Genomic DNA, 24,856 nt, shown 5'->3' with positions numbered 1-24,856 from the left:
GTAGGCGGCACCTGTACACCGCATCCTCATACAGCTGCGTGACCGTGCCTCTGACTGTGTGCGTGTGTGTTTATCTAAGTGTGAGATGCATCCGGGCATGTCAGGGTGTGTACATGTTCGGAAGACTGTGTAGATTTCTTGTGTGCCGCTCTCTGAATGGAGGAGAGGGGAAGCGTCTTACCTCGCTGAATCCCTTTCCATTGCTGGAAAGAACACCTGGGCAGGAGCGGCCCCAAGACCCCGCCCAGGCCCTCGGAAGGGAGCCTGAAGGGTTAATCCGTACCCTGTATTAACCAGGGTCAACCCAGCGGCTCACCCGCCGCTTCCCTGCTCCTTTGCCGTTTCTAGCACCTGGCTTACTTCCTGGCACACAGTGAGCACTCAATAAATGTATGCTGAGAATGACTGCGAGCGGCTTCCTCCTTGGCTCCTGTGTCTCTTTCTCCCTAGATCACACATTTCTCGCCTCTTGTCTGGTGCCCAGGTTCCCTATCCCTTGACTGGGATGCGTTCCTGACCCCCACCCCTGCCAGGCTGCATTTGCTGGTTGATCTGCACTGCCATTTGAAGGAGTGTGGGAGGGCAGAGCAACAGGCCTTTTGGGTGGGAAGACCAAGGCTGCTGGTGAATTCTGCTTATAAAGGAAGCCCCCTCGGATCACCTGAAGTCAGGACTTCGAGACTAGCCTGACCAACACGGTGAAACCCTGTCTCTACTAAAAATACAAAAAGTAGCCAGGCGTGGTGGCGACATTTCCAGCACTTTGGGAGGCCGAGGTGGGCAGATCATGAGGTCAGGAGATCGAGACCATCCTGGCTAACTGGTGAAACCCTGTCTCTACTAAAAATACAAAAAATGTCCAGGTGCGGTGGCTCACGCCTGTAATCCCAGCACTTTGGAAGGCCGAGGCGGGCAGATCACGAGGTCAGGAGATCAAGACCATCCTGGCTAACACGGTGAAACCCCGTCTCTACTAAAAATACAAAAAATTAGCCGGGCGTGGTGGTGGGCGCCTGTAGTCCCAGCTACTCGGGAGGCTGAGGCAGGAGAATGGCGTGAACCCGGGAGGCGGAGCTTGCAGTGAGCGGAGATTATACCACTGCACTCCAGCCTGGGCGACAGAGCGAGACTCCGTCTCAAAAAAAAAAAAAAGAAAGAAAAAAACATTCTTTGAAGGCTGGCGCATGCTCTGCCTTGGTCCCCACTCTACCCCCAGTGCCTAGAATTGTGCCTGGCATGGACTAGCTGCTCAATAAATATTTGGGGGACGAAGTTTAAAAAGAGAGAGAGACAGAAATACCACAGAAAAGAAGCTAAAATAGACTAAGAGGCTGGGAGAAGAGCAGAGCGGAAGATGGAAACAGTGAAATACAGTCTCCCCAGGACACCCAGAGATGGGTTACAGGGCTGGCTATAACCGACGCAGTACCAAGGGCCAACCAGCCAGGGGAAACCATGCTGAGAACTGGAACCATGAGATCCACGGACACAATGATGAAAGACTGGCCAGGTGGCATGGCTCATGCCTGTAATCCTGGCACTTTGGGAGGTTGAGGCAGGTGGATCGCTGGAGCCTAGGAGTTGGAGACCAGCCTGGCCAACATGGTGAAACCCCATCTTTACTAAAAGGGCAAAAAATTATCCGGGTGTGGTGGCGGGCACCTGTAATCCCAGTTACTTGGGAGGCTGAGGCAGAATTGCTTGAACCTGGAAGGCAGAGTTTGCAGTGGGCTGAGATGGCACCATTGCACTCCAGCCCGGGCAACAAGAGTGAAACTCCATCTCAAAAAAAAAAAAGAAAAGAAAAAACAAAACAAAACAAAAAGACGAAGGAGTGAGAGAGAGAAATAGACTGTGATAGAACACAGCAGACACAGGGGAAAGGAGATAGCCGCAAAGAGACGATGAAACACGGGGTCTTGTGGTTCACATCTATAATCCCAGCAATTCGGGAGGCCCAGCCAGGAGGATCGTTTGAGCCCAGGAGTTTGAAACCAGCCTGGGCAACATAATGAGAGCTTGTCTCTAAAAAAATAAAAATTAAAAAAAAAAAAAATTGGCCAGGTGCAGTGGCTCACGCCTGCAGTCCCAGCACTTTGGGAGGCCGAGGCGAGCAGATCACAAGGTCAGGAGATCGAGACCATCCTGGCCAACATGGTGAAACCCCGTCTCTACTAAAAATACAAAAATTAGCCGGGCGTGGTGGCAGGCGCCTGTAATCCCAGCTACTCGGGAGGCTGAAGCAGGAGAATCGCTTGAGCCCTGAGAGATGGAGCTTGCAGTGAGCCGAGATCATGCCACTGCACTCCAGCCTGGGCGACAGAGCAACATTCTGTCTCAAAAAAGAGAAAAAAAACAAAACAAGGGCTGGGCGCGGTGGCTTACACCTGTAATCCCAGCACTTTGGGAGGCCGAGGCAGGCGGATCATGAGGTCAGGAGATCGAGACCACCCCGGCCAACACGGTGAAATCCCGTCTCTACTAAAAATGCAAAAATTAGCCAGGCGTGGTGGCACGCGCCTGTAATCCCAGCTACTCGGGTGGCTGAGGCAGGAGAATCGCTTGAACAAGGGAGTCGGAGCTTGCAGTGAGCCGAGATCGCCACTGCACTCGAGCCTGGTGACACAGCAAGACTCCGTCTCAAAAAAAATTTAAAAAAAATAAAAAACAAAGACTGAGACCACAGGAATGGGAGAGAGGGGAAGGGAAAGGCCCAAAGAGGAGAGACAGGAAGCGAGGTAAAGGCAAGGCAGAAATGCAGAGAGCCCAGAGAAGTGAGACGACAGTCATAAAGGGAGACAGAGATGTGAAGGGAGGGACAGAGAACAGAGAGAGAATGAGACAGGGAGACAGAGGTCCAGAGAGAGACAGCCTCGGAGAGCCAGAGAGACACAAGTGAGAGACAGAGAGATATGAAAGGGACAGGAGAAACAGGAAGAGAGAGGGAGCTTGAGAAACCGAGAGAGGATGGACAGAAGGAGCAAGGCAAAGAGAGAGAGATCCATGGAAAGCTGCTCGTTTCTTTCCTCTGTTAAGCCTGGAGCATGCAGAAATGCAGAAGTAGGTTTTTTTGTTTTGTTTTGTTTTGTTTTGTTTTGATATAGAGTCTTGCTCTATCTCGGCTCACTGCAACCTCTGCCTCACAGGTTCAAATGATTCTTCTGCCTCAGCCTCCCGAGGAGCTGGGACTACTGGCACACACCTCCACGCCTGGCTAATTTGTGTATTTTTAGTAGAAACGGGGTTTCACCATGTTGGCCAGGCTGGTCTCGAACTCCTGATTTCAGGTGATCCACGCACCTCGGCCTCCCAGAGTGCTGGGATTACAGGTGTGCGGCACCGTGACCAGTCTAGAGGTAGTTTTGAGGGGCAGGGGTGTCCATCCCTCCTTGTTCACAACACCCTTTTCCCAATAATAATAATAAGGAAATATGCCACTCACTGCAGAAAGCTGCTTCATGTCCATTGCCTCATCCAAGGAGGCTCAGCAGCCCCATGACGCAGGTACCGGCATGTTCCCTATTTCCCAAGTGAAGAAACTGAGATACAGAGAGGTTAAGTCACTTGCACAAGGTCACAGAGGTAGGAAGTGGAGGCCTGGGACTCCAAAGCAGCGGAAGTCTGTCTCCTGGGTGGGGCTGTTGGCTCACAGTGTGGCACAGCTGGAGAGTGGTCTGACCCCTGCCTCTAACCCCTATGGACACCTGTAGCAAACTTGCTATTGGAAAAGATGTAAAAAACATAACTCAAAATAAAATGTGAAAAAAAAATACATGGACCTTGCCTGGATACTGAACTTCTCTAAAGGAAACTATAGCATTTTTTAGATTAGCAGGGAAATTAGAATATGAACTGGGGATGAGATAGCATCAGGAAATCATTATTAATTTTGTTAAGTATGACAATGGCATTATGCATTTGTAAGAAATGTGCATATTTCTAGAATGTGCACTGTAACCTGGAGGGGTGAGATGACATGATGTCCAAGGTCGGCTTGTTTTTTTTAATTTTAATTTAAATTTAATTTTATTTTATTATTATACTTAAGTTCTAGGGTACATGTGCACAACGTGCAGGTTTGTTACATCTGTATACATGTGCCATGTTGGTGTGCTGCACCCATTAACTAGTCATTTACATTAGGTATATCTCCTAATGCTATCCCTCCCCCTCCCCCCGTCCCACAACAGGCCCCAGTGTGTGATGTTCCCCTTCCTGTGTCCAAGTGTTCTCATTGTTCAATTCCCACCTATGAATGAGAACATGCAGTGTTTGGTTTTCTGTCCTTGCGACAGTTGCTGAGAATGATGGTTTCCAGTTTCATCCATGTCCTTACAAAGGATATTAACTCATCCTTTTTTATGGCTGCATAGTATTCCATGGTGTATATGTGCCACATTATCTGAGGCTTTTTTTTTTTGAGACAGAGTCTAACTCTCGCCAGGCTGGAGCGCAGTGACACGATCTTGGCTCGCTGCAACCTCTGCCTCCTGAATTGAAGTGATCCTCCTGCATTCAAGTGATCCTCCTGCCTCAGCCTCCCGAGTAGCTGGGACTACAGGCGCGTGCCAACACACCCAGCTAATTTTTGTATTTTTAGTAGAGACAGGGTTTCACCATTTCAGCCAGGATGGTCTTGATCTCTTGACCTGGTGATCCGCCCGCCTCAGCCTCCCAAAGTGGTAGGATTATAGGCGTGAGCCACCGCGCCCGGCTGTGCCACATTTTCTTTATCCAGTCTGTCATTGATGGGCATTTGGGTTGGTTCCAAGTCTTTGCTATTGTGAATAGTGGTTGGCTTGTTTTTTTGAGACAGAATCTTGCTCTGTCGCCCAGGCTGGAGTGCGGTGGCATGATCTCGGCTCACTGCAACCTCTGCCTCCAGGGCTCAAGCGATTCTCCTACCTCAGCCTCCTGAGTAACTGAGACGACAGGCACATGCCACCACGCTGAGCTAATTTTTGTTTTAGTAGAGATGGAGTTTTACCATGTTGGCCAGGCTGGTCTCGAACTCCTGGCCTCAAGTGATTCGCCCGCCCCAGCCTCCCAAAGTGCTGGGAATGCAGGTGTGAGGCACTCAGCCCGGCCCCCACTCTAGGATCTGATAAGTGAGCGCAGTGCTCAGGGCAGTTGCGGGGCGCCAGTCACATCCTGATAGCAACACGGCCAGCTGCTCCACCCTCCCTTCCCAAGTCCCTGTCTTAGGCAGCCCACTCACCATCTCCCCTGGATGCCCCTCTAGCGTCCTGCGCTGAGTGTGAGTCCAGCACTGGAGTCATTACCTGCCCCCATGCCAGCCTGTCTTGCCTGTGTTCTCAGAGAAGACAGTACCGTCCACCCCGGCTCCCAGGCCAGAGACCTCACTGGTTTTCTCTCCTCCTGTCAGCCAATGAGTCAACAAGTCTCACGGAGTTTACCTTCTGAGTTGCTCCTGAATCCATCCCTTCCTTTTCTTCCCTCCCACTGTCCTAGTCCACCTGCACCTGGACATCTGCAGCAGCCTCCTCGCCGGTCTCCCTGCCTACGCTCTGGCATTCCATCCCCTCTGTCCACCCAACCACTAGAGTGAGCCTTCGCCCAGGACACCCGCTCATGTCACTGCTCAGAGCCCTTACATGCCCTCCCATCGCCCTTAGGGTGGACTCCAAATACCTTATCATCGCTCACCAGGAACCCTCCCCTATTGAGCTGCTCAGCCCTGAAACGTTCTGTTCCACTCACTTGTCAGTTCTCCAAATGCACCATGCTCTCCCTCTTGCCTCCAGCCTTTGCATTCACTCTGCCTGCTATGCTCTTCTCCGAAGCCCTCTGCAGATCTGAGAATCTCTTCCTCCAGGAAGCCTTCCCTGACTACATCCCTGACGCTCAATTAGGTGCCCCTCCGTGTAATGCCGCTAAGCCTGTGTCTCATTTCTCACAGCCCTTTTCATTCTTTTTTTTTTTTTTTTTTTTTTGATGCAGAGTCTCGCTCTGTCGCCCCAGCTGGAGTGCAATGGTGCGATCTCGGCTCACTGCAACCTCCGCCTCCCGGGTTCAAGCGATTCTCCTGCCTCATCCTCCCGAGCAGCTGGGACTACCACCACCACGTCCACCACCACGCCCGGCTAATTTTTGTACTTTTAGTAGAGATGGGGTTTCGCCATCTGGTCTGGAACTCCTGACCTCAGGTGATGCGCCCGCCTGAGTGCTGCATTACAGGCATGATGTGCCTGGGATTACTGCCAGGAGCCACCGCGCCCGGCCTCACAGCCCTTTTCTTTTCTTTTTTTTTTTTTTGAGACGAAGTTTCACTCTTGTCCCCCAGGCTGGAGTGCAATGGCGCGATCGCGATCTTGGCTCACTGCAAACTCTGCCTCCCGGTACAAGCGATTCTCCCGCCTCAGCCTCCCGTGTAGCTGGGATTACAGGTGCGTGCCTCCACGCCCAGCTAATTTTTGTATTTTTAGTAGAGACGGGGTTTCATCATGTTGGCCAGGCTGGTCTCGAACTCCTGACCTCAGGTGATCCGCCCGCCTCGGCCTCCCAAGGTGCTAGGATTACAGGCATGGGCCACCGCGCGCGGCTATTAATATTTTTTGAAACAACCTTTTCCTGGGTCTCAATTCCCTCAACCGGGGAGGCCCCCCAGCCAGCACCCGCGTGCATCCGTGGCGGTTCACACCGAGGACGGTGACGGACACCCTAGTCTGCTCCGCCTTCTGCCGGGTCTGGCCCTAGCCGCGGGGCCCCACCTCGGAACCAACGGCGCCGCCGCGGCCCATTTAAGGACGGGAGGGCGGGCCTGGGAAGGCTCGGCCCCGCGTGACGTCAGCGCGCACCGCGGCGTGTGACGCTCTGGTTGCCGCAGAGACGCCCCGCCCCCGCGCGGCGCTGCGGAACCGGAGCTCCGGGCGGCGTCGGCAGCGGCGCGAGAGGCGACGAGGCCGGGGCGGCAGGAGCCGGCGCGGCGACCGCGGCGACCGCGGCGAGGGCGGCGGGGACGGAGCAGAGCACGACGAAGACGCACAGGCAGCCGGGCCGGGCCGGGCCACGGGGAGAGCGGCCGGCGGGCAGCGGGCGGGAGGCCGGGCGGGCCGCGGGCAGCCACCGAGCCGCGAAGCGACATGGTGCTGCTCAAGGAGTAGTGAGTGTCCGGCGGCCGTGCGGAAGCGGGGAGGAGGGAGGGTGGGGACGGCCGCCGGGGCGACGGCGCGGCGAGGGACGCAGGGCCCGGATGGACGGAGGGGCAGCAGAGACGGAGGGTGCCTGAGGCGGGCCCAGCGGGGATGGAGGGGATCCGGGGCGGGCGGCACCTGAGGCGGGGCCCACGGGGCACGGAGGGGCCGCCGGGGCGTGGAGGGGCGGCTGGGGCGTGGAGGGGCGGCCGGGGCGTGGAGGGGCAGCCGGGGCGTTCGGCATCTGAGCCGGGGCCCACGGGGCATGGACGGGCAGCCGGGGCATGGAGGGGCCCACGGGCACGGAGGGACAACCCGGGCGGACGGCTTCTCAGGAGCCCCAGGGGCCTCGGAGGCCCAAGTGGACCCGAGGAGAGGCCGGGGACAGCGAGGGCGAGGCCAGGCCCGAGACGGAGTCAGGGCAGGGAGAGCTGGCCCGGGACTGGGGGAGGCCGAGGGGACGCCGAGCGCTGGGAGTGCTGTGGGGTCGCCCTGCGCGGGCCGAGGGCGCGGGCTCAGCCGGGACTGCAGGCGGCGCTGAGAGGCCCCGCGGCGGGCCGAGGAAGAGGCGCACCGGGGCAGGCAGGGCCTCCCGGCGGTGGGGAGTGGTGGAGGGCCGAACAGTCCACACGGAGAACCGGGTGGATGGGTCAGAGGCTCGGGGATGGAGTTGGGATGGGGATGGGGAGGAGTGGCCGCCTTAGGCATCGGGTGAGGGGTGGTGGTAAGTGGACACAGGAGGAGAACTAGGAAGTCAGGGCCTGGCTTAGGAGACAGGGGAAGGGTCTGAGGACATGCAGAGGGGGCTGAGATACGGGCCGGAGTGACCATGGTGCCCAAGCAGCAGGTGCGGAAGAGGAGGCTTTTGGAACAAACTTGGGATGACTGCTTGGGACGTGGGGAGACTTGGGCGAGGAGGCCAGAAAATGTTGGGTAGGGTCCGAAGTGGAGAAGGCGGGGAAGTTACCGGGGTCGAGGCTGGTCCGGAAAGAGAGTATGTTGGGATGAGTATACCTGTTGTTGGAGATGGGGGAGACCAGGGCAGGGCCAGCTTGTTTCTAGGGGATTCTCAGTCTTGGTGCAAAGAGATGGGGAAATTCTTTGAGAAATTGAGGGATCCATGAAGCCGTGAACTGAGGAGAGATGGTGGAAGGGGTGGGGAGCTCTTGAGTAGTGAAGAGGGGTGCGTGGGAAACTGGTGACTTCTGGAAGGAGTTGCAGGATGACGGGTTTGCTCCTGAAATCCAGGGGACTGGGGGACAGGTGGAGATGTTTGGTGTGCTAAATCTTTCAAGTACAAGATGAGCCATCGTTAAAGCTCAGGGTTCCAAGTAAGCATCACAGGACATTTTTCTCCCCAAAGAGGAGAGATAGGATGGGGGTGTGTGTGTGTGCGTGTGCGTGTACGTGTGTGCACAGAATTTACAGTGAAACTGCTTTCCTGGAGGGAGGGCCAGAAGCCCCAGGAGTGGGAGATGGTCAAACAGAGAGCAACTTGTGAGGCGCTCTCGGCAGCCAGGCAGGTGTGCAGAGAGCTCTTGCCACTTTGTCAGCGATGGCACTTTGACCATCTCCAGCAGGCTGGCTCCTTGGAGGTGCTTAGGACATTTAGGACATAGAGTGGAGTTTGGGTAACAGAGGGAGCCGAGATGCACATGTCATCCCAGCTAAACACCTCATCTGAAGAGCATTATTTTGAGGCCTCATCCCCTCTGTTTCTTGACATCCAGTCTGATGTTAATTCAGCCAGGGCTCGGAGCTTTTCGTGGTGAGGAGGAAGAACTTTAGGATGCCAACAGGAGAACGTGGTGCACTTTGGATTTTAATCTTCAGTGTCCAGACTGACAGGCTTTTCCCATCCTTCTGATTCTTTTTCCTGTTCCCAAATGAACCCTAGAATCTGTAGAAATCTGTGGTTTTGAAATGAAGGTAGGCAGGGAAAGGAAGGGACCTTCAGAGGAGATCTGAGTGAGGTTTGAAGAGAGGCACTCCGCCCCCGTCTTTGTTCTCCTCCCGTTGAAGCCTGCGAGGGAAAAGTCCAAGGTGCCGGCGATGCAGAGCCTGCCTGGTATCTGCGTTTCCTTCCTGCCCGACTTGTGCCGTGTGTGTGCATCCCTGGGCGGGGGACGGGGGAGGAGCAGGGGCATCCGAGACACTGGCTGTGGCCACAGCGCTGCAGCCCTGGAAAGGGTGCGAGTGAAGGTCACATTAGAGTGAGTGCCGCTCCAGGCCCAGCCCGGCAGTTCCTCTGTGGCCCTGTCCTTTGGAATTGTACCCTATTGCTGCCAAAGTGGTTTTGTTCCTAAGGAGCAAGGGGGCAGTGTCAGAGTGTGCAGCCGTCACGTCAGCAGCCTCAGCGCATCCCGTCAGGAATTGGCCCGTGGCATTCTCTTTTGGGGTGAGACTTGGTTCCCACCCAGCGTCTGCAGGTTGCCCCTGTTGATTTTTCCAACACTTCCTCTAACAGGATTCTGTTTAATTTGATTTCTGCAAAATCTTGGATGTGATTTTGACTGCTGCTCTTGAAGATAAAAGGCTTATTGTTTTCTAGGAAGTTTCTTCTGAGGGTGCAGAAATTCTGGCCTCCAAGTTGGGAGTATTTTTCTGCACCACTGGCTTTCTGTAATGGGAGGGGAGGCTCAGTGGCAGCATGCAATAAACTGGAGGATTGATGTTGTTTGAGTTGCTCTGGAGGAAGGGAGTTGTTAGCAGGCAGTAAAGACTTGGAGCCCATTTTGTTTTTCCTGCTACTTTCCTGCTTGGTGTCTTGCCTTTGAGGTGATGTTTTCCTCAGACCCCTCTGTGTCCTTCTTGCTTCCTGGGGGACCTTTGTGGAACTAGAAAATAGCTGTTTACTAGCCTGGAGCAAGGAGCCTGAGTGGTGAGCCGGCTGCATAAGGAAAGCACAGCAGCTCACGCTTCCCTAATGCTTCACTAAACATGCAAGACACAAAAGGACCCAGAGGGCTCCAGCAAGGGTCTGGGGACCGAAGGTCTAAGCTTGGAAACTGGCTGGACTTGTATGGGTAAAACCAAGAGTTTTTGTCTTAGCTCTCCCGCCTCACAGCTTTGAGCTGGGGCTGGCTGTTGGTCTGCATTTCACATGCCCGGCACCCGGAGAAGTGCTGCTAGCCCTGGCACCTCTGTGGGGTTCTGACCCTGGCGGAGACTTTGCCGGCCACGGCTTCTCCATCAGGTTGCTGGTGGCATCTCCAGCAATTGGTGGTCATTGAGTTGGAGAAGAAGAAAAGAAAATGATAAATTGGGATTCCTTTGGACAGCTCCTGGAGGTCAGGACATAAGTTGAATGCCCTCTTGGTGGCTTTGTGGTAGCAGCTTGGATTGTAATATCCGGCCCCGAGCAGAGATGCCCGGTGTGCGTTCTTAGGGTTCAAGGGGCTTGGTCCTTTCCTGGCCCTTCCCCTGGAGGGCTGTCGTTGGGAGGTTGGGTCCACAGAAATTTAAGTCCCCGGGGCCTCTTGTTTGGGTCTGAATCCTCACCATGATAGGTCCTCCCGTGTTAACCTGTCTTACTAGACTCACTGGCAAGTCTTGTTGGGGGGACGACTCATTGGCAAATTTGGGTGAAGTTTATCGTCCATATGTCCAGTTCCGAATGTGAGGTAGAGGCCTGGGAAGTAGCTGGCGGGAGGATAGGTTTGGACTGAATCACAGGGTTCTAACTGGGATGCCTCAAGGTACAGAGGGTCCTGTCCTCAGAGCACTAAGAGGGCCATTCTCTGCGGGGGGGCGGGGGGGTGTTGTCACAGAGTTTAGTGTCTTACACCTCTAGGGCACAGAGGGTCCTATCCTCAGAGCACTCAAAGGGCCATTCTCTGTGGGGTTTTCATCACTGAATTTAGTGTCTTACACAATAGAATGCTGCTGACTGTTTTAGGATGATGCTTTAAAGAGCCTTGAGCAGATTGCACAGCCTAAAGTTGATACTCTCTTTTCCCTTTCTTATAGTCGAGTAATCCTGCCTGTGTCTGTAGATGAGGTAAGTCCTTTTACTTTCTGGTCCATAGTTGTGTGTAACTGTTTGTGACCATTGGCTAAGCTGGGCTCTGAGTGGTTATCCTGTTTATATAGTTTTCTTATTTGTTCTAACATAAATATTTCAACGTGAATTTCGTGGTGCCACTTTCAGTTGAAAAATGGCACTTACTTTGTATATCTGGGTAACTGTGTGCAACCTGCCCCAAGCTGTTGGTATGCTGGATGAGTAGAGATTAAACCAGCCCCTTTTATCTGCTTGGGGCTGTGCATGTCTGGGGACCCTTTTTTTTTTTTTTTTGAGACGGAGTCTCGCTCAGTTTCCCAGGCTGGAGTGCAGTGGTGCGATCTCCGCTCACTGCAACCTCTGCCTCCTGGGTTCAAGCTATTCTCCTGCCTCAGCCTCCCAAGTAGCTGGGATTACAGGTGTGTGCCACCACACCCGGCTAATTTTTATATCTTTAGTAGAGATGGGCTTTCACCATGTTGGCCAGGCTGGTCTCAAACTCCCGACCTCAAGTGATCCGCCCGCCTCAGCCTCCCAAAGTGCTGGGATTACAGGCGTGAGCCACCACACCCGGCCGGGGACACATTATTGATGGGATCAAGTGTGTGCATTTCTGGGACGTCCATGACTCGGCTGGCAAGTGTGCATGGCTCTTTCTGGTTGTGCAACAAACCAGCAGGGCAGGAAATCTGACCAAGACACAGAACCCTCCTTTTACGAAGGGCAGGGAATAACACATAGGCTTGGCTTGTCCTCTGTCCTTTTATGGTTCCTGGGTCTGACATCCTTGTATGTGGGGATCTGGCAGCAGGATTTGCTGTAAGAAGGTTCATAGGCCATGCTGACTCAGAGTCAGTCTCTTGGACAACGGAAAACTGTCACGGAACCTCCCTTGTCTCACTCTTTCTCTGAACTTCTTCCGCTCTCCTCTCCTGGCGCAGCCTTGTTCTTTGCTTCCTTCTGAATTCACAGCCCCACCCCGCCCCAGCTTCCAGTTAAACTCGAGTTTGGGTGAGGTTCGTCAGCCAGTATAGTGCCTCTCGTCACTGGGCTCCGTCTCTCTTTCCTGCAGTGTCAGCATGAAGCTCCTGTGATAACTTCCACTCTGTTCCCAATATGAACTGCACCTTTGAAAAATGAAATCAGGCCAGCAGAGCCTGCAGCACGTTTAGTTGAGACAGACATCCAGGCTTGTTGGCCCCCGAGAGGGGTGGGCAGACACTGGCCCTTTAGAGGACTGCCTCCAGGGGTGGGCTACATATCTGATAAGAGCTGTGGGGACCTGGGGAGGGGGCCAGAGGTGGGCCTTGACCGTGATCTTGGGGTTCTGGGAAGGGCAGAAACGAGAAACGAGACTGGGGAACCTGGGAACCAGGGAGAATGAGGGAATGGCTGGGTAGATGGCTCTAATCCCTGTAGGCACTGGGGATGTACCTGGGGCCTGAGAACCAGGTGCCTGGGCTGACAGGTGTTGGCTTGGAAGGGTCTTGTTAACCCACCTGCTTTGGCCATGCTGTCTTTATTTTTTTTATTTTATAATATTTATTTTAAATAGTGGAGATAGGGTCTCACTCTGTTGTCCAGGCTGGTCTTGCCTCAAGTAGTCCTCCTGCCTCAGCCTCCCAGAGTGCTGGGATTACAGATGTCAACCACTTCACCCAGCCTGTGCTGTCTTTATTGAAAATAGCAAGCTATGATTTTCCAAACCAGAAGGCCAAGCAGGAAAGCCCAGCGCGTCCCTTGCCCTCAAACTCAGCTCTTGGGGAGGTGTCCAGTGACGTCCTCTCTGCTGTACAGGATGATCCCACCCCGACCGTTAGGAAGATGTGCCCCAGGAACTCGGGATTTCCTTAGCGTGGTGATTAGGGGTGAAATGGATCCTTTGATAGGGAGTTTCTTGATGGAACGAAGGGCGAGAGTGTCTCTGAGAAGTGCTGCAGACCAAGGAGGGCCAGCTTGTCCTGGAGCACCTGGGGCTGTTCTTGGAGTAAGGCTGAAGGGCCAGACACTGATGGCTTATGGTGGGGCCAAGACTGGAAGGAAAGGGGAACTTCCACCTTGAGAGCATCCACAGTTGGCGGGTTTTCACTTGTGATGGTTTTTCTGCAGCATTGAGGAAGTGGTGGGGCGGAGTTGAGTAATCAGAGCCTGAAGTCTAAGCAGAAGCTTGGGAAGTGAGTGCTGATCAGGATTCAACTGTCTGCCTGGCGGTGGTCAGCCCGTTCTCAGCAAGAAACCATTGACAAGAAAGTACCACGTGGCCTGGGTAGGGTCGAAGCGGAACTTAGTTTCAGAGAATTAGAAAAATCTTGGAGGGGAAGGCCGAAGAAGAAACAATTCATGATCAACCTTCTCAGAGTCTTTGTCAGTAACCCCATCCCCATCCTGACTTACAGTTCCTATGGGAACAGCTCAGCATCTTGTGACTGGTGGATTCGCTTCCTAAATTGGAGGCCATGACTTGAGGCCTTTGCAGTTTTCTGATTTAGGGGAAAGTGAAGAAAGAGAAAGAGAAGGTCATGCCTTTGTAATCATTCCGATGGCCTGCATCAATATTTTGGGGGCAGAATTAGCTTCTGGGTGGCCAGAGCCTTTGGTCTAACCTTGAGTGTCTGGGCATTGTGCAGCAGAGCGAGAAAGCCCTGGCTGTTTGACGGGGTGTGTCCACCAGTGCTTCCTGGCACAGGTCGGCCGGGCTGCTTCACTTCTTGTTTCCAGAGATTCACGGCACCAGTCCCCCTCTGGTACCTAGCCTGACAGGGCCATGTTGGTGGGACCAAAGCTGTACTGTTGTTTATGACGTGTTTCATGTCGGTATTTCAGGCCCACCCACTGGGCTCCCCCTCCCCGATTGCCAAAGTGGTGGAGTCTGTTTTTCTTAGTTGAATGTCTTAGTTCTCTGGGACAGGTGAACAGATCTCAAGAGCAAGGAACATCATCGCAGGTCTGAGGAGGCTAGAGTCCCAGTCCTGTTGGAGTTTTTTAAATCTCATTTAATGATCTGACCCTCCCACTCCTATCTCCGCCCCATCCGAGTCTGGCTGCTTTCCCAGGGGGCAGAGCAGCTGTGCCAAAAGGAACTCTAACGTGAAAAGCGCCCTTCACTTGTAGCTTGTGCAGGCCAGTCTTGCTTACCCCTTTAGATTAACAAAACTGCCTTCACTTGTCTCATTGGGATTAAAGGATCAGAATATCAAGAGAGATTGAAGGGGGAAGATGCCAGCCAACAGGCTGATCCTCTTAGAACCTGCCCTCTGATTCCTGCAGCTGAAGAGAAACCAAATGAAGGCGATTAGTCTCTGCCTGGGGGCCCCCCTTCCCAAGTGGTACCACTAGCTGGGAACCTCGCCCCCTCCACCAGGCCCTCTCCCCAGCCTGTCCTTTAGGATTGCTGAGTCAGTGGTTAGATGTTCTTACGGCTCTTCTCTGAAACGGAGTTACTGCTCCTCCTTAGGCACCCCTGGCTCAGCCAAGCCCTGGCCCACCTGACGGGTTTTCATGTGTGCCTAGCTGGGTGGTGGACTTGGAGAGGCACAGGGACAGCTTGGGGCTCCAGGGGGGCATTGAGGCGCACTGATGCAGCTTAGGATTAGCAAGGTCAAGGTGACTGGCTTTCACCCAAATGTTCCTCTTTATGGATTTCACTGAGCCTCGATTGCTGCCCCTTTTCATGGCATTTTGTTCTGGGATTTTGCTTTGAAAGTTAGGGCTCTTTCAGCCTTGTGGTGAGCAGTGAATTGTCCTCGTCCTCTGCTTCACCTTCCAGAGTTTGCCCAGAAATTTCCCTGCAGTGCTTAGGAAGCTGCCTGGTAGAGCAGGTTTCTAAGTTTGAGGCGAAGCAGCTCTGGAAGCTGCCTCTGTCCTTGCTGTTGGAGGCAGTGATTTAAGTAGCAGTTGCCTAGAGATACATCCTTTCCGTTTTAATCTCAAAGAGAGAAAAACCCAGTCCCTGTAAACCCAGCTACTTCGGAGGCTGAGGCAGGAGGCAGGAGAATCACTTGAACCCAGGAGGCGGAGTTTGCAGTGACCTGAGATTGCACCACTGTGCTCCAGCCTGGAGACAGAGCAAGACTCTGTCTAAAAAAAAAAAAAAAAAAAAAATAGAGAAACACCCTTGTCTTCCCCCCGGGGGTGCCAGGAGTTGGGCATAGAGCTCGAGGAAACCCTTTGTCCCCCCTCCACCCCTCAGCATGTTGGGTAATCCCATAGCTTTTTTCCTTTTTCTCATACTCCCTAAGCAGCCATGCCTGATTAGCACGGGCAGCGGTAGGAAAGACACATCCGTTGGTGTAGACATAACTTCCTGCCTCAAATGTTACTGTTCATTTTCTTTTCACCTTGTTTTCTCCTCTGGACAGCTTCTCAGAGAAGAAGGCGGAAGGGCTAAGTCTGGGCACTGCCTAGGTCATTGGCCCATCCTGACAGGGTCAGAGGAGGCCAATCATGTTGACTGGTGACTTGATAGGGTGGCATGTGACCCAAATAAAGGAAAACTAGGTTTTTGCCATGTAGTAAGTGCTAACACAGAGGGTGCACCCAGCTGGCACAGACTGTGGGGCAGGAATCTGTACTATTTCATGTGGGAAGCAGGAATACTTGCTTGGCCCCACCAGGAATCTGGAAAATGTCAAGAGGTTTCATTGCCTGAAAGAGCTACTTGCGGGGTAAGGAGAGGCCTAAGACTAGAGAAGAAGCGAGTAGATGAGCCAGTTTTACGATAGAGGTTGCGGATTTCACAGAGCGCTGAGCACCTTTCTTTGACAAGAAATCAAGTCTTAGGATCTATTTAAATGGGTGAGATCAAGTGATTTCTAGCAACCAACCTAGGTCTTCTGGGGTCTTAATACCAGAAGCAGGCTTAGCACAAAAGCTCCTTTGGACTCTAATCTGTTTTCTGCATGGTGGTGTGAGGTTAAGTAGATTCACCTGCCTCTTTAAATCCTGACGGATTGACTGGGAACGGTGGCTCATGCTTATAATCTCAGCACTTTGGCAGGCCAAGGTGGGAGGATGGCTTGAGACCAGGAGTTTTGAGACCAGCCTGGGCAACAGAGCAAGACCCTGTCTCTACCAAAAAAAAATAAATAAATAAAAATAAACCCTGATGGATGGTGTGAAAATGAGAAGGATGAACTAAACACGTCTGATGGGTCAAGAGGGGCCATGGAGCAGCACTGTCAGTTGCTTTGGGTGGGTTTGGGCAAGGCCTGATGTGAAACTCCAGAACCAGCTCCTGCATGAGGAGACCCCAGGGAGATCCAGTTAGACACTTACTGGCAGCTGGATTACGTGTAACCGTTGAGAAGGGTCCGTGTTGAGAATAACATCTGTCTCTGTCCTTTAGTATCAAGTGGGGCAGCTGTATTCTGTGGCTGAGGCCAGTAAAAATGAAACGGGTGGTGGCGAAGGCGTGGAGGTCCTGGTGAATGAGCCCTACGAGAAGGACGGTGAGAAAGGCCAGTACACACACAAGATCTACCACCTGCAGAGGTACGCGGCACAGGCAGCGGGGCCGGATGCTGGCTTTCGTGTGTGTGTGAATGAGTGTTATTTCCTTTATTGTTTTATATAGATGGGATTATACTAATTGTTATATCCTAACAATTAATAGTTATATACTGACTGTATAAATGTTATACTCACATTTATATAGATGGGAATATACTATTCCTTTTTTGTTGTTACTTATCATGGCCTCCTCTCCCAGCCTGTTCTGTCTGCCTCGGTCTCTGAAGTCCGTGTAGGATTCACAGTATCATGGGGGACAGAAGTGCTATAGGTTGTTGAACCCTCCTGTCTTGACGCATATTTCTAGTCATTTCCAGATGCCTACATAATCCAGTAAAACTCCTTCTGTGTAAATCTTCTGATGTACTTGTATATGCAGATTTTTAGCAAATATTCCTAAAATTGAATTCCTAGAATTGCTGGGCTGGTAGGGTTTTTAATTCTGATATCGTGAAATCGATCGCTAGAGAAATTTTGGTACCTCTCTTTGGATCAAAGGCATCAGTATTTTTAAATGAAGCTTGAACTGATTTGTGTACTGGAATCCATATCAAACTACACAAATTTGCTAAATCCCTAACCAAAACAGTAATGTTTCAGCAAACTGTGAGCAGACCCAAAGGGCGTTGATGATATTAATTATACATCAGCTTGAGTGGGAGTCAAACCAAGCTAGTTTTAGAAGCTATCCAGAACTGGTAAAGGTAAACCTGAATCTTTTTAAAAATTGTGATAAAGTACACATAACATAAAATTCACCATTTTAACCATTTTTAAGTATACAGTTCAGTGACATTAAGTCCATACACACTGCTGTGAAACTGAAACCTGGATCTTAATTTCTAGTCTCTAAACTGAACTGAAATCAATTGACTTTCATTTGGAAAAAGCCCCACTTCACTGTGGTCTGTCACTTTGATGGTGTCAGAGGGTCCAGGACCTCAGTGCCAGGGTGCGAGGAGAGCAGTGCTGTGCAGTGGGGAGGAACCTCACCATCACCCAGTCTCCTCGCCAGAGGGTCCAGGACCTCAGTACCGGGGTGCGAGGAGAGCAGCACTGTCCAGCAGGGAGGAGTCTCACCATCACCCAGTCTCCTCACCGTCACCCAGTCTCCTCGCCAGAGGGTCCAGGACCTCAGTGCCGGGGTGCGAGGAGAGCAGTGCTGTCCAGCGGGGAGGAACCTCACCATCACTCAGTCTCCTCACCAGCACACTTTTTCTCCATGTCTCGTTTTGCTCCTCCTCTGGTATTTGTATTTCTTAAAGAGGATTTTGAAAAGAGATGGTGAAGTTGGTATTTTAGGTAGAAGGGACCAATTGTTTCCTCAAGACTAAGTTGGTCCAACCAAACTGACAGAGACGAGGTCTCTACATATAAAAGATGGAACCTGGCCGGGTGCTTCGGGGACTCACGCCTGTAATCCCAGCACTTTGGGAGGCCGAGACGGACGGATCACTTGAGGTCAGGAGTTTGAGACCAGCCTGGGCAACATAGCGAGACTCCATCTCTACAAAAAATAAACAAAATTAGGCAGGTGTGGTGGCGAGTGTCTGTAGTCCTGTCTACTCAGGAGGCTGAGGTGGAAGGATCACCTGAGCCCAAGAGGTCAGGGCTGCAGTAAGCCATGGTCATGCCACTGCACTCCAGCCTGGGCCACAGAATGAGATCCCGCCTGTCTCTTACAAAAAAAAAAAGAAAAAAAAGAAAAAGAAAAGGCCAGCAGTGACTGCCACCACTACCTCTCCCCATGGTGACAAGAGAAGCTTTACTGTGTCAGCCATCTGGCTGCCCAAAGCAGAAAGCAGAGCTCCCCTGCAGTACTCTCACTCGCCCTTCTTACCGCATCAGGTCCCACTGACTCCGCCCTGCAACACTCTCACTTGCCCTTCGTGTCCCATCAGGTCCCGCTGACTCCGCCCCGCAACACTCTCACTCGCCCTTCGTGTCCCATCAGGTCCTGCTGACTCCATCTCTTCAGTGTCTCCAACATGTCCCTTCCTTGCCACCTCTTGCCTGGATTACTACAGCAGCTTCTAATGAGTCTCCCTGCCTTTCAGTTCTCCGCACCGCTTCAAGTGTTCAGTCTGGATGGTCTGTCACTCCCAGCGCCAAAACTGCTGATGGCTTCCCTTTGCCTTCAGGACGAAGTCTGTGCTGTCTGACATAACTTATAGGACCTTTTAGCCAGCCTGGGCAACATAGCAAGACCCTGTCTCTACCAGAAAATACAAAAATGAGCCAGGCATAGTGGTGTGCACCTGTAGTCCCAGCTACTTGGGAGGCTGAGGTGGGAGGATCACCTGAGCCCAGGAAGTCAAGGCTGCCAGTGAGCCATGATCACACCACTGCACTCCAGCCTGGGCCACAGAGTGAGACCCTGTCTCAAAAAAAAAACAAAAAAATCTTTTAGGATCCAGCTGCAAGTGTCTCCTTGAATTCCCCACCTTGTACCTGCACCGGTTACTCTGAACTTCTCCCTCTTTTCTCCAGCTTTTCCCAACCCACTCCCATCTGTCTCTTAGCTTAGCCCCACTCATTGTCCCATGTGTTGGTTCATCCTGACTTTCCCCGCAGAGCCTGCCCGGTGCACTGCATGTCCCCCACTGTGTTCTCACAGCACTCCGCCACCCAGGGCCCTGTGCCCACCCCATTATGGCATGAACTTACAGTGTTGTGCTTGGCCTTGTCTAGTTACACGCCCCAGTAGACCGGAAACTCCTTGAGGGTGGGAGCCACATCTGTTTGGTTTCTCTGTGTGTCCCCCTGCCTGGACCTAGAAATACTCGCCTGAATTGGGATGGCAGTGAGTTCGTGAATCACAGAGGCCGCCCCAAGTGCTCCAGGTTAGCTCTCTGCTCTAGTTAGCTCTTCTTTCTTAGGCCTGAGGCACTAAAGCTGATGAGGTTGCCAGAGCTTGCCAAAGACTGGATAGATTATCTGTTAGAAACCAAGGACGGCTGGGCGCGGTGGCTCACGCCTGTAATCCCCGCACTTTAGGAGGCTGAGGCGGGCAGATTGCCCGAGGTCAGGAGTTCGAGACCAGCCTGGCCTACATGACAAAACCCCATCTCTACCAAAAATACAAAAATTAGCTGGGCGTGGTGGCGCATGCCTGTAGTCCCAGCTACTTAGGAGGCTGAGGAAGGAGGATTGCTGGAACCCAGGAGATGGAGGAAGCAATGAGCTGAGGTCGTGCCACTGCACTCCAGCCTGGCGACAGAGCAAGGCTCCATCTCAAAAAACAAAAACAAACAAAAAAAAGGAAAAGGAATATATGTACCATTTTCATTTTAATTTTAAAAAATCTTTCTAGGCCAGGCACGGTGGCTCACGCCACTGTAATCTCAGCACTTTGGGAGGCTGAGGCGGGCAGATCATGAGCTCAGGAGATTGAGACCATCCTGTCTAACATGGCGAAACCCTGTCTTTACTAAAAATACAAAAAATTAGCCGGGCGTGGTGGCGGGAACCTGTAGTCCCAGCTACTCGGGAGGCTGAGGCAGGAGAATCTCTTGAATCTGGGAGGAGGAGCTTGCAGTGAGCCGAGATCGAGCCACTACACTCCAGCCTGGGTGACACAGCAAGACTGTCTCAAAAAAAAAAAAAAAAAAAAATTCTGAATGTTTTCCTACTCCGTCAAACCACACACCTACCAAAAAAAAAAAAGGGGGGGGGCTTATACTGTACATGTTGTTCTGTAACCTGAGATAAGAATTGAGTAGAAGAGGCCGGGCGCGGTGGCTCATGCCTGTAATCCCAGCACCGTGGGAGGCCAAGGCGGGTGGATCACGAGGTCAGGAGTTCAAGACCAGCCTGGCCAACATGGTGAAACCCTGTCTCTACTAAAAATATAAAAATTAGCTGGGCGTGGTGGCGCATGCCTGTAATCCCAGCTACTCAAGAGGCTGAGGCAGGAGAATCGCTTGAACTGGGACCCAGGAGGTGGAGGTTGCAGTTACCCGAGATCGCAGCACTGCACTCCAGCCTGGGCGACAAAGGGAGACTCCGTCTCAAACAAACAAACAAAAAAAAAGAATTGAGTAGAAGAAAATACTTTGTCCTGGGAGGCAAATGGTTCTAGGCCCTCCTGGCCTCTCAGAGCTGATGAAAGCAGATCAGATAATCCTGGATCCCAAACCCAAGTTAGTCGGCTAGTTACCCTGGCCCTAAACCGAGACTGGTTCATGCTTGGAGGCATCTCCTTTGTGTTTTTCTTGCACCTTGTAGTATAATGCCCTGGGCCCAGCAAGCTCTGGAAAAATGTGTAATGCTGATGGAAGGGGTGATGAGCCACAGCAGGTAGCCTGGGGTCTCCTGTGCGGTCCTGTTTCTGGTGGCTGGTGGGGCACGTTGTGGGTGTGTGTTAGGAGCCAGCCAAGGTGGGGTGTCAGGCTCTCATACGTAATTTCTCACTCCCACCAGTAACCTGCTCATTGCATGGAAACTTGCTTGTCAGCTCCCCATGAAGAAGCTGGATCTGAAAAGCCTCTTGTCTCCTTTCTCTCTTCCATTTCTCTTTATACCCCTTTTTTCCCCCGCTATAGCAAAGTACCCACGTTTGTTCGAATGCTGGCCCCAGAGGGAGCCCTGAATATACACGAGAAAGCCTGGAATGCTTACCCCTACTGCAGAACCGGTGAGTGCAGCCGGGGCCACATCGGCCAGGCAGGGGTGGGCAGCAGAGCTGTGGGTCCCACCTGCATGTTCCGGATTAGGCCAGGGAAATGCTCGGGCTGGGTCCCTTCCGGCTGATGGTGGGTATCAGTGCTGTGTCCAGCACAGCTTGGTGGACAGCAGGGTGAGAAGCACCGGTCGTCACGGCCTGAGAGCACAGAGCCAGTCTCTCACTTGGGGATGCTGCGATTTTGATTATTGTTATTCATTATAACATTTTAGTATATTTTTCTAGTCATTTTTATTTATTTATTTATTTTTTGGGAGATGGAGTCTCGCTCTGTTGCCCAGACTGGAGCACAGTGGCGTCATCTCGGCTCACTGCAACCTCTGGCTCCTGGGTTCAAGCAATTCTGCTGCCTCAGCCTCCCGAGTAGCTGGGACGACAGGCGCATACCGCCACGCCTGGCTAATTTTTTGTATTTTAGTAGAGACAGAGTTTCACCATGTTGCCCAGGCTGGTCTCGACTTCCTGACCTCAGGTGATCCGCCCACCTTGGCCTCCCAAAGTGCTGGGATTACAGGTGTGAGCCACTGTGCCCAGCCCAGACACATTTTCTAGAAAAATTTTAGATCATTACTATTTATTTTATTATTACTATTTTTTTGAGATGGAGCCTGGCTCTGTTGCCTAGGCTGGAGAGCAATGGCACAATCTCGGCTCACTGCAAACTCCGCCTCCTGGGTTCAAGCGATTCTCGTGCCCCAGCCATACAAGTAGCTGGAATTACAGGCATACACCACCATGCCCGGCTAATTTTTGTATTTTTAGTAGAGACGGGGTTTCACCATGTTGGCCAGGCTGGTCTCGAACTCCTGACTTCAAGTGATCCACCTGCCTCGGCCTCCCAAAATGCTGGGATTACTAATATGATTACTAATTTTTTAATTGCTTTTTTTGTCTCACTCTGTTGTCCAGGCTGGTGTCCAGTGGCACAACCACAGCTCACTGCAGCCTTAACCTCCCAGGCTCAAGTGATCCTTCTGCCTCAGCCTCCCAAATACCTGGGACTATAGGCATATGCCATCATGTCCGGCTAGGTTTTTTTTTTTTTTTTTTTGGAGAGATGGGGTCTCACCATGTTGCCCAGGCTGGTCTCAAATTCCTGGGCTCAAGCGATCCTCCCACCTTGGCCTCCCAAAGTGCTGGCGTTACAGGCATGAGCCACTGTGCCTGGCGTAAGTTTCTCATTTTTCTTCAGTGAATGGATAACATTTTCCTTGTCACTAAGGTGTCTGGTGTTTTGTTTTGTTTTGTTTTTTAATTTATAATAGCTGCATAGTATTCTATCATATGAATGAACTGTGGCTTCTGCTGAAACAGCATGTTCTGTAATTGAGGATACAGTTATAATTATTTTCTTAATCTTGGCCAGTCTCCTGCATAGAGTTTCTTGAAAGGAAAGGAAAGATTTGAACCTCCACAGAGAACTTTCTATTCTAGTCCAGACATTCTTAAATTTCTTTTGAGTGATTCAGATTCTTAGCCTTCCAAGATTCCTAGGTTTCCAGGGCCATCTAGGAATAGACCTGTTGGGAGGGCCTAAGCTGGTACTGATTCATAACCCTGGGGAGTCCTGAGAGGTCCCCTGGCACTTGTCTGTGAGGTAGGTGACCTTTCCTCCCACCAGCCTCCATGTGTGGGTACAGACAGTGTTGAGCTGTGGGATCCTTCCACCAGCCTCCATGTGTGGGTACAGTGTTGGGCTGCGGGGTCCTCCCACCAGCCTCTGCTGACCTGTCCTCCTGCACTTGCTTTCTTTGTTGGCACCTGGTACTCCCTAGAGTCTGATGAGTCTGGGATCCTTACGTGACGCATATCACCCTTATCCTGTGGACTTTGGGAATGACTGCAATCCAGAACACGGGGTCATTGCTCTTTCCAACCCTCAGTGGCCCCAAACAGGTTCAGGGACCTTGTATCAGGAGATTTGTGGTCATTGGTGGGGTCTGGGATGTGTAACCCTTAGAGTTTTCTTGCTGTAGCTGAAATGCAGCCCTCCCCACTCCTTAAGCACTGAACCGGAAGTGACCCTTAGAGTTTTCTTGCTGTAGCTGAAATGCAGCCATCCCCACTCCCTAAGCACTGGGCCAGAAGTTAGACCCTTAGAGTTTTCTTGCTGTAGCTGAAGCGCAGCCCTCCCTACTCCCTAAGCACTGGGCTGGAAGTTAGATTCTTGGAAATGAGGCATGCACAAATGTTCGTAAAAGACAGGGTCGGGCACGGTGGCTCATGCCTGTAATCCTAGCACTTTGGGAGGCTGAGGCAGGCGGATTACTTGAGGTCAGGAGTTCAAGACCGGCCTGGCTAACTTGGTGAAACCCCGTTTCTACTAAAAATACAAAAAGTTATCCGGGCGTGGTGGTGCATGCCTGTAACCCCAGCTACTTGGGAGGCTGAGGCAGGAGAATCGCTTGAACCTGGGAGGCAGAGGTTACAGTGAGCCGAGATCGTGCCATTCCACTCCAGCTTGGACAACAAGAGCAAAACTCCGTTTATTTAAAAAAAAAAAAAAAAAAAGGCAGTATGCAGTGTGGCTGGGTGTGTCTGGTCTAGGGCCAAAGGTGGATTTTCTTGATGTCTAAGAGAGTCGCAGTGAGCATGTGTTGCAAGAACCTTAGCCAACTTGGCATAAAGGAGGCAAACGGATAGTGTGGACATCTCCCTGCCTGGGGCAGGGTTCTGGGTACACAGCTTGTGCCAACTGAGAGATGCCCCTGTTCTCTGTGTCATTCTGGGAAGAGTGTTGCGGCTGACATGGGCATTTTTCTGCACATTAAATGTTCATATATTGATCCTTGGCCAAAAGAAAAGAAAAACATAATTTCTGTATCAGCACCATGCACTAACCAATTGCGCCACTGGAGCTCCACTGGAAAAATATAATTTCTAAATATTTCATGGAGACAGGGAGTAGGGGAAGGAAGGTTGGTTTCCTCAGTGGGTGCTGACCTCCTATTCAGGATACACCTTCACACAGAATGGATATGTTGAATCTTAGATCTGTTTAGTTAGACACTTGCTCTTTTAAAATAAGAGATACAAGCAGGCAAGGAAGGCTACTTTCCAGTTCCCTCTGGGGGCTGATGGGAGAGAGGTTATTAGTTCAGACATCTTAGCTTGGCCTCAGTAGATCCAAGTTTGAAGGAAGATAGATGAAGGAGCATGAAGTAAAATGCCTCATGGCTTTTGGAAGGCTCTTCCTTTCTCTGAGTGGAGTGAAAACAGATTGGGACACCCTGGTAATGATCAACTCTTGCTGTTCTTAGCTTGTTTCCCTCTCTCTTTTTCCCTTGAAGCTGATGGGATGGGCTGGAAGTGAGGAGAGGGTAAGATAGGAGTTGGTCTGTGAATGAATGAAAGTGGGAAAAGGAAAAGAAAGTTTGTTTCTCCTTCCATCTCTTCCTGGAGCCATAGTCCTCGGCTGGATACAGTATCACTAAGCCATGCTTTTATTTATTTATTTTAAATTTTTTTATTTTTTGAGACAGAGTCTCATTCTGTCACCCAGGCTGG

General features: G+C 51.8%; 1 protein-coding gene across 1 annotated transcript in view; it reads left to right on the top strand.

Moving 5' to 3' along the window:
- Positions 1-6,868: 6,868 nt before the first annotated feature.
- Positions 6,869-24,856, top strand: part of PITPNA (phosphatidylinositol transfer protein alpha) — a 44,842-nt gene continuing 26,854 nt past the window's right edge. The window contains exons 1-4 of the mRNA XM_034941225.3: positions 6,869-7,123; positions 11,124-11,154; positions 16,502-16,647; positions 21,210-21,301. Coding sequence (XP_034797116.1) covers positions 7,104-7,123; positions 11,124-11,154; positions 16,502-16,647; positions 21,210-21,301 — 289 coding nt within the window. The 5' untranslated portion in view covers positions 6,869-7,103. The remainder of the gene's footprint in view (positions 7,124-11,123; positions 11,155-16,501; positions 16,648-21,209; positions 21,302-24,856) is intronic.

This window comes from Pan paniscus, chromosome 19 (assembly GCF_029289425.2).
Source record: "Pan paniscus chromosome 19, NHGRI_mPanPan1-v2.0_pri, whole genome shotgun sequence".
NCBI classification, from domain to species: domain Eukaryota; kingdom Metazoa; phylum Chordata; class Mammalia; order Primates; family Hominidae; genus Pan; species Pan paniscus.
The sequence above is the reverse complement of the archived record's forward strand: the minus strand, read 5'-3'. Positions and strand labels throughout refer to the sequence as shown.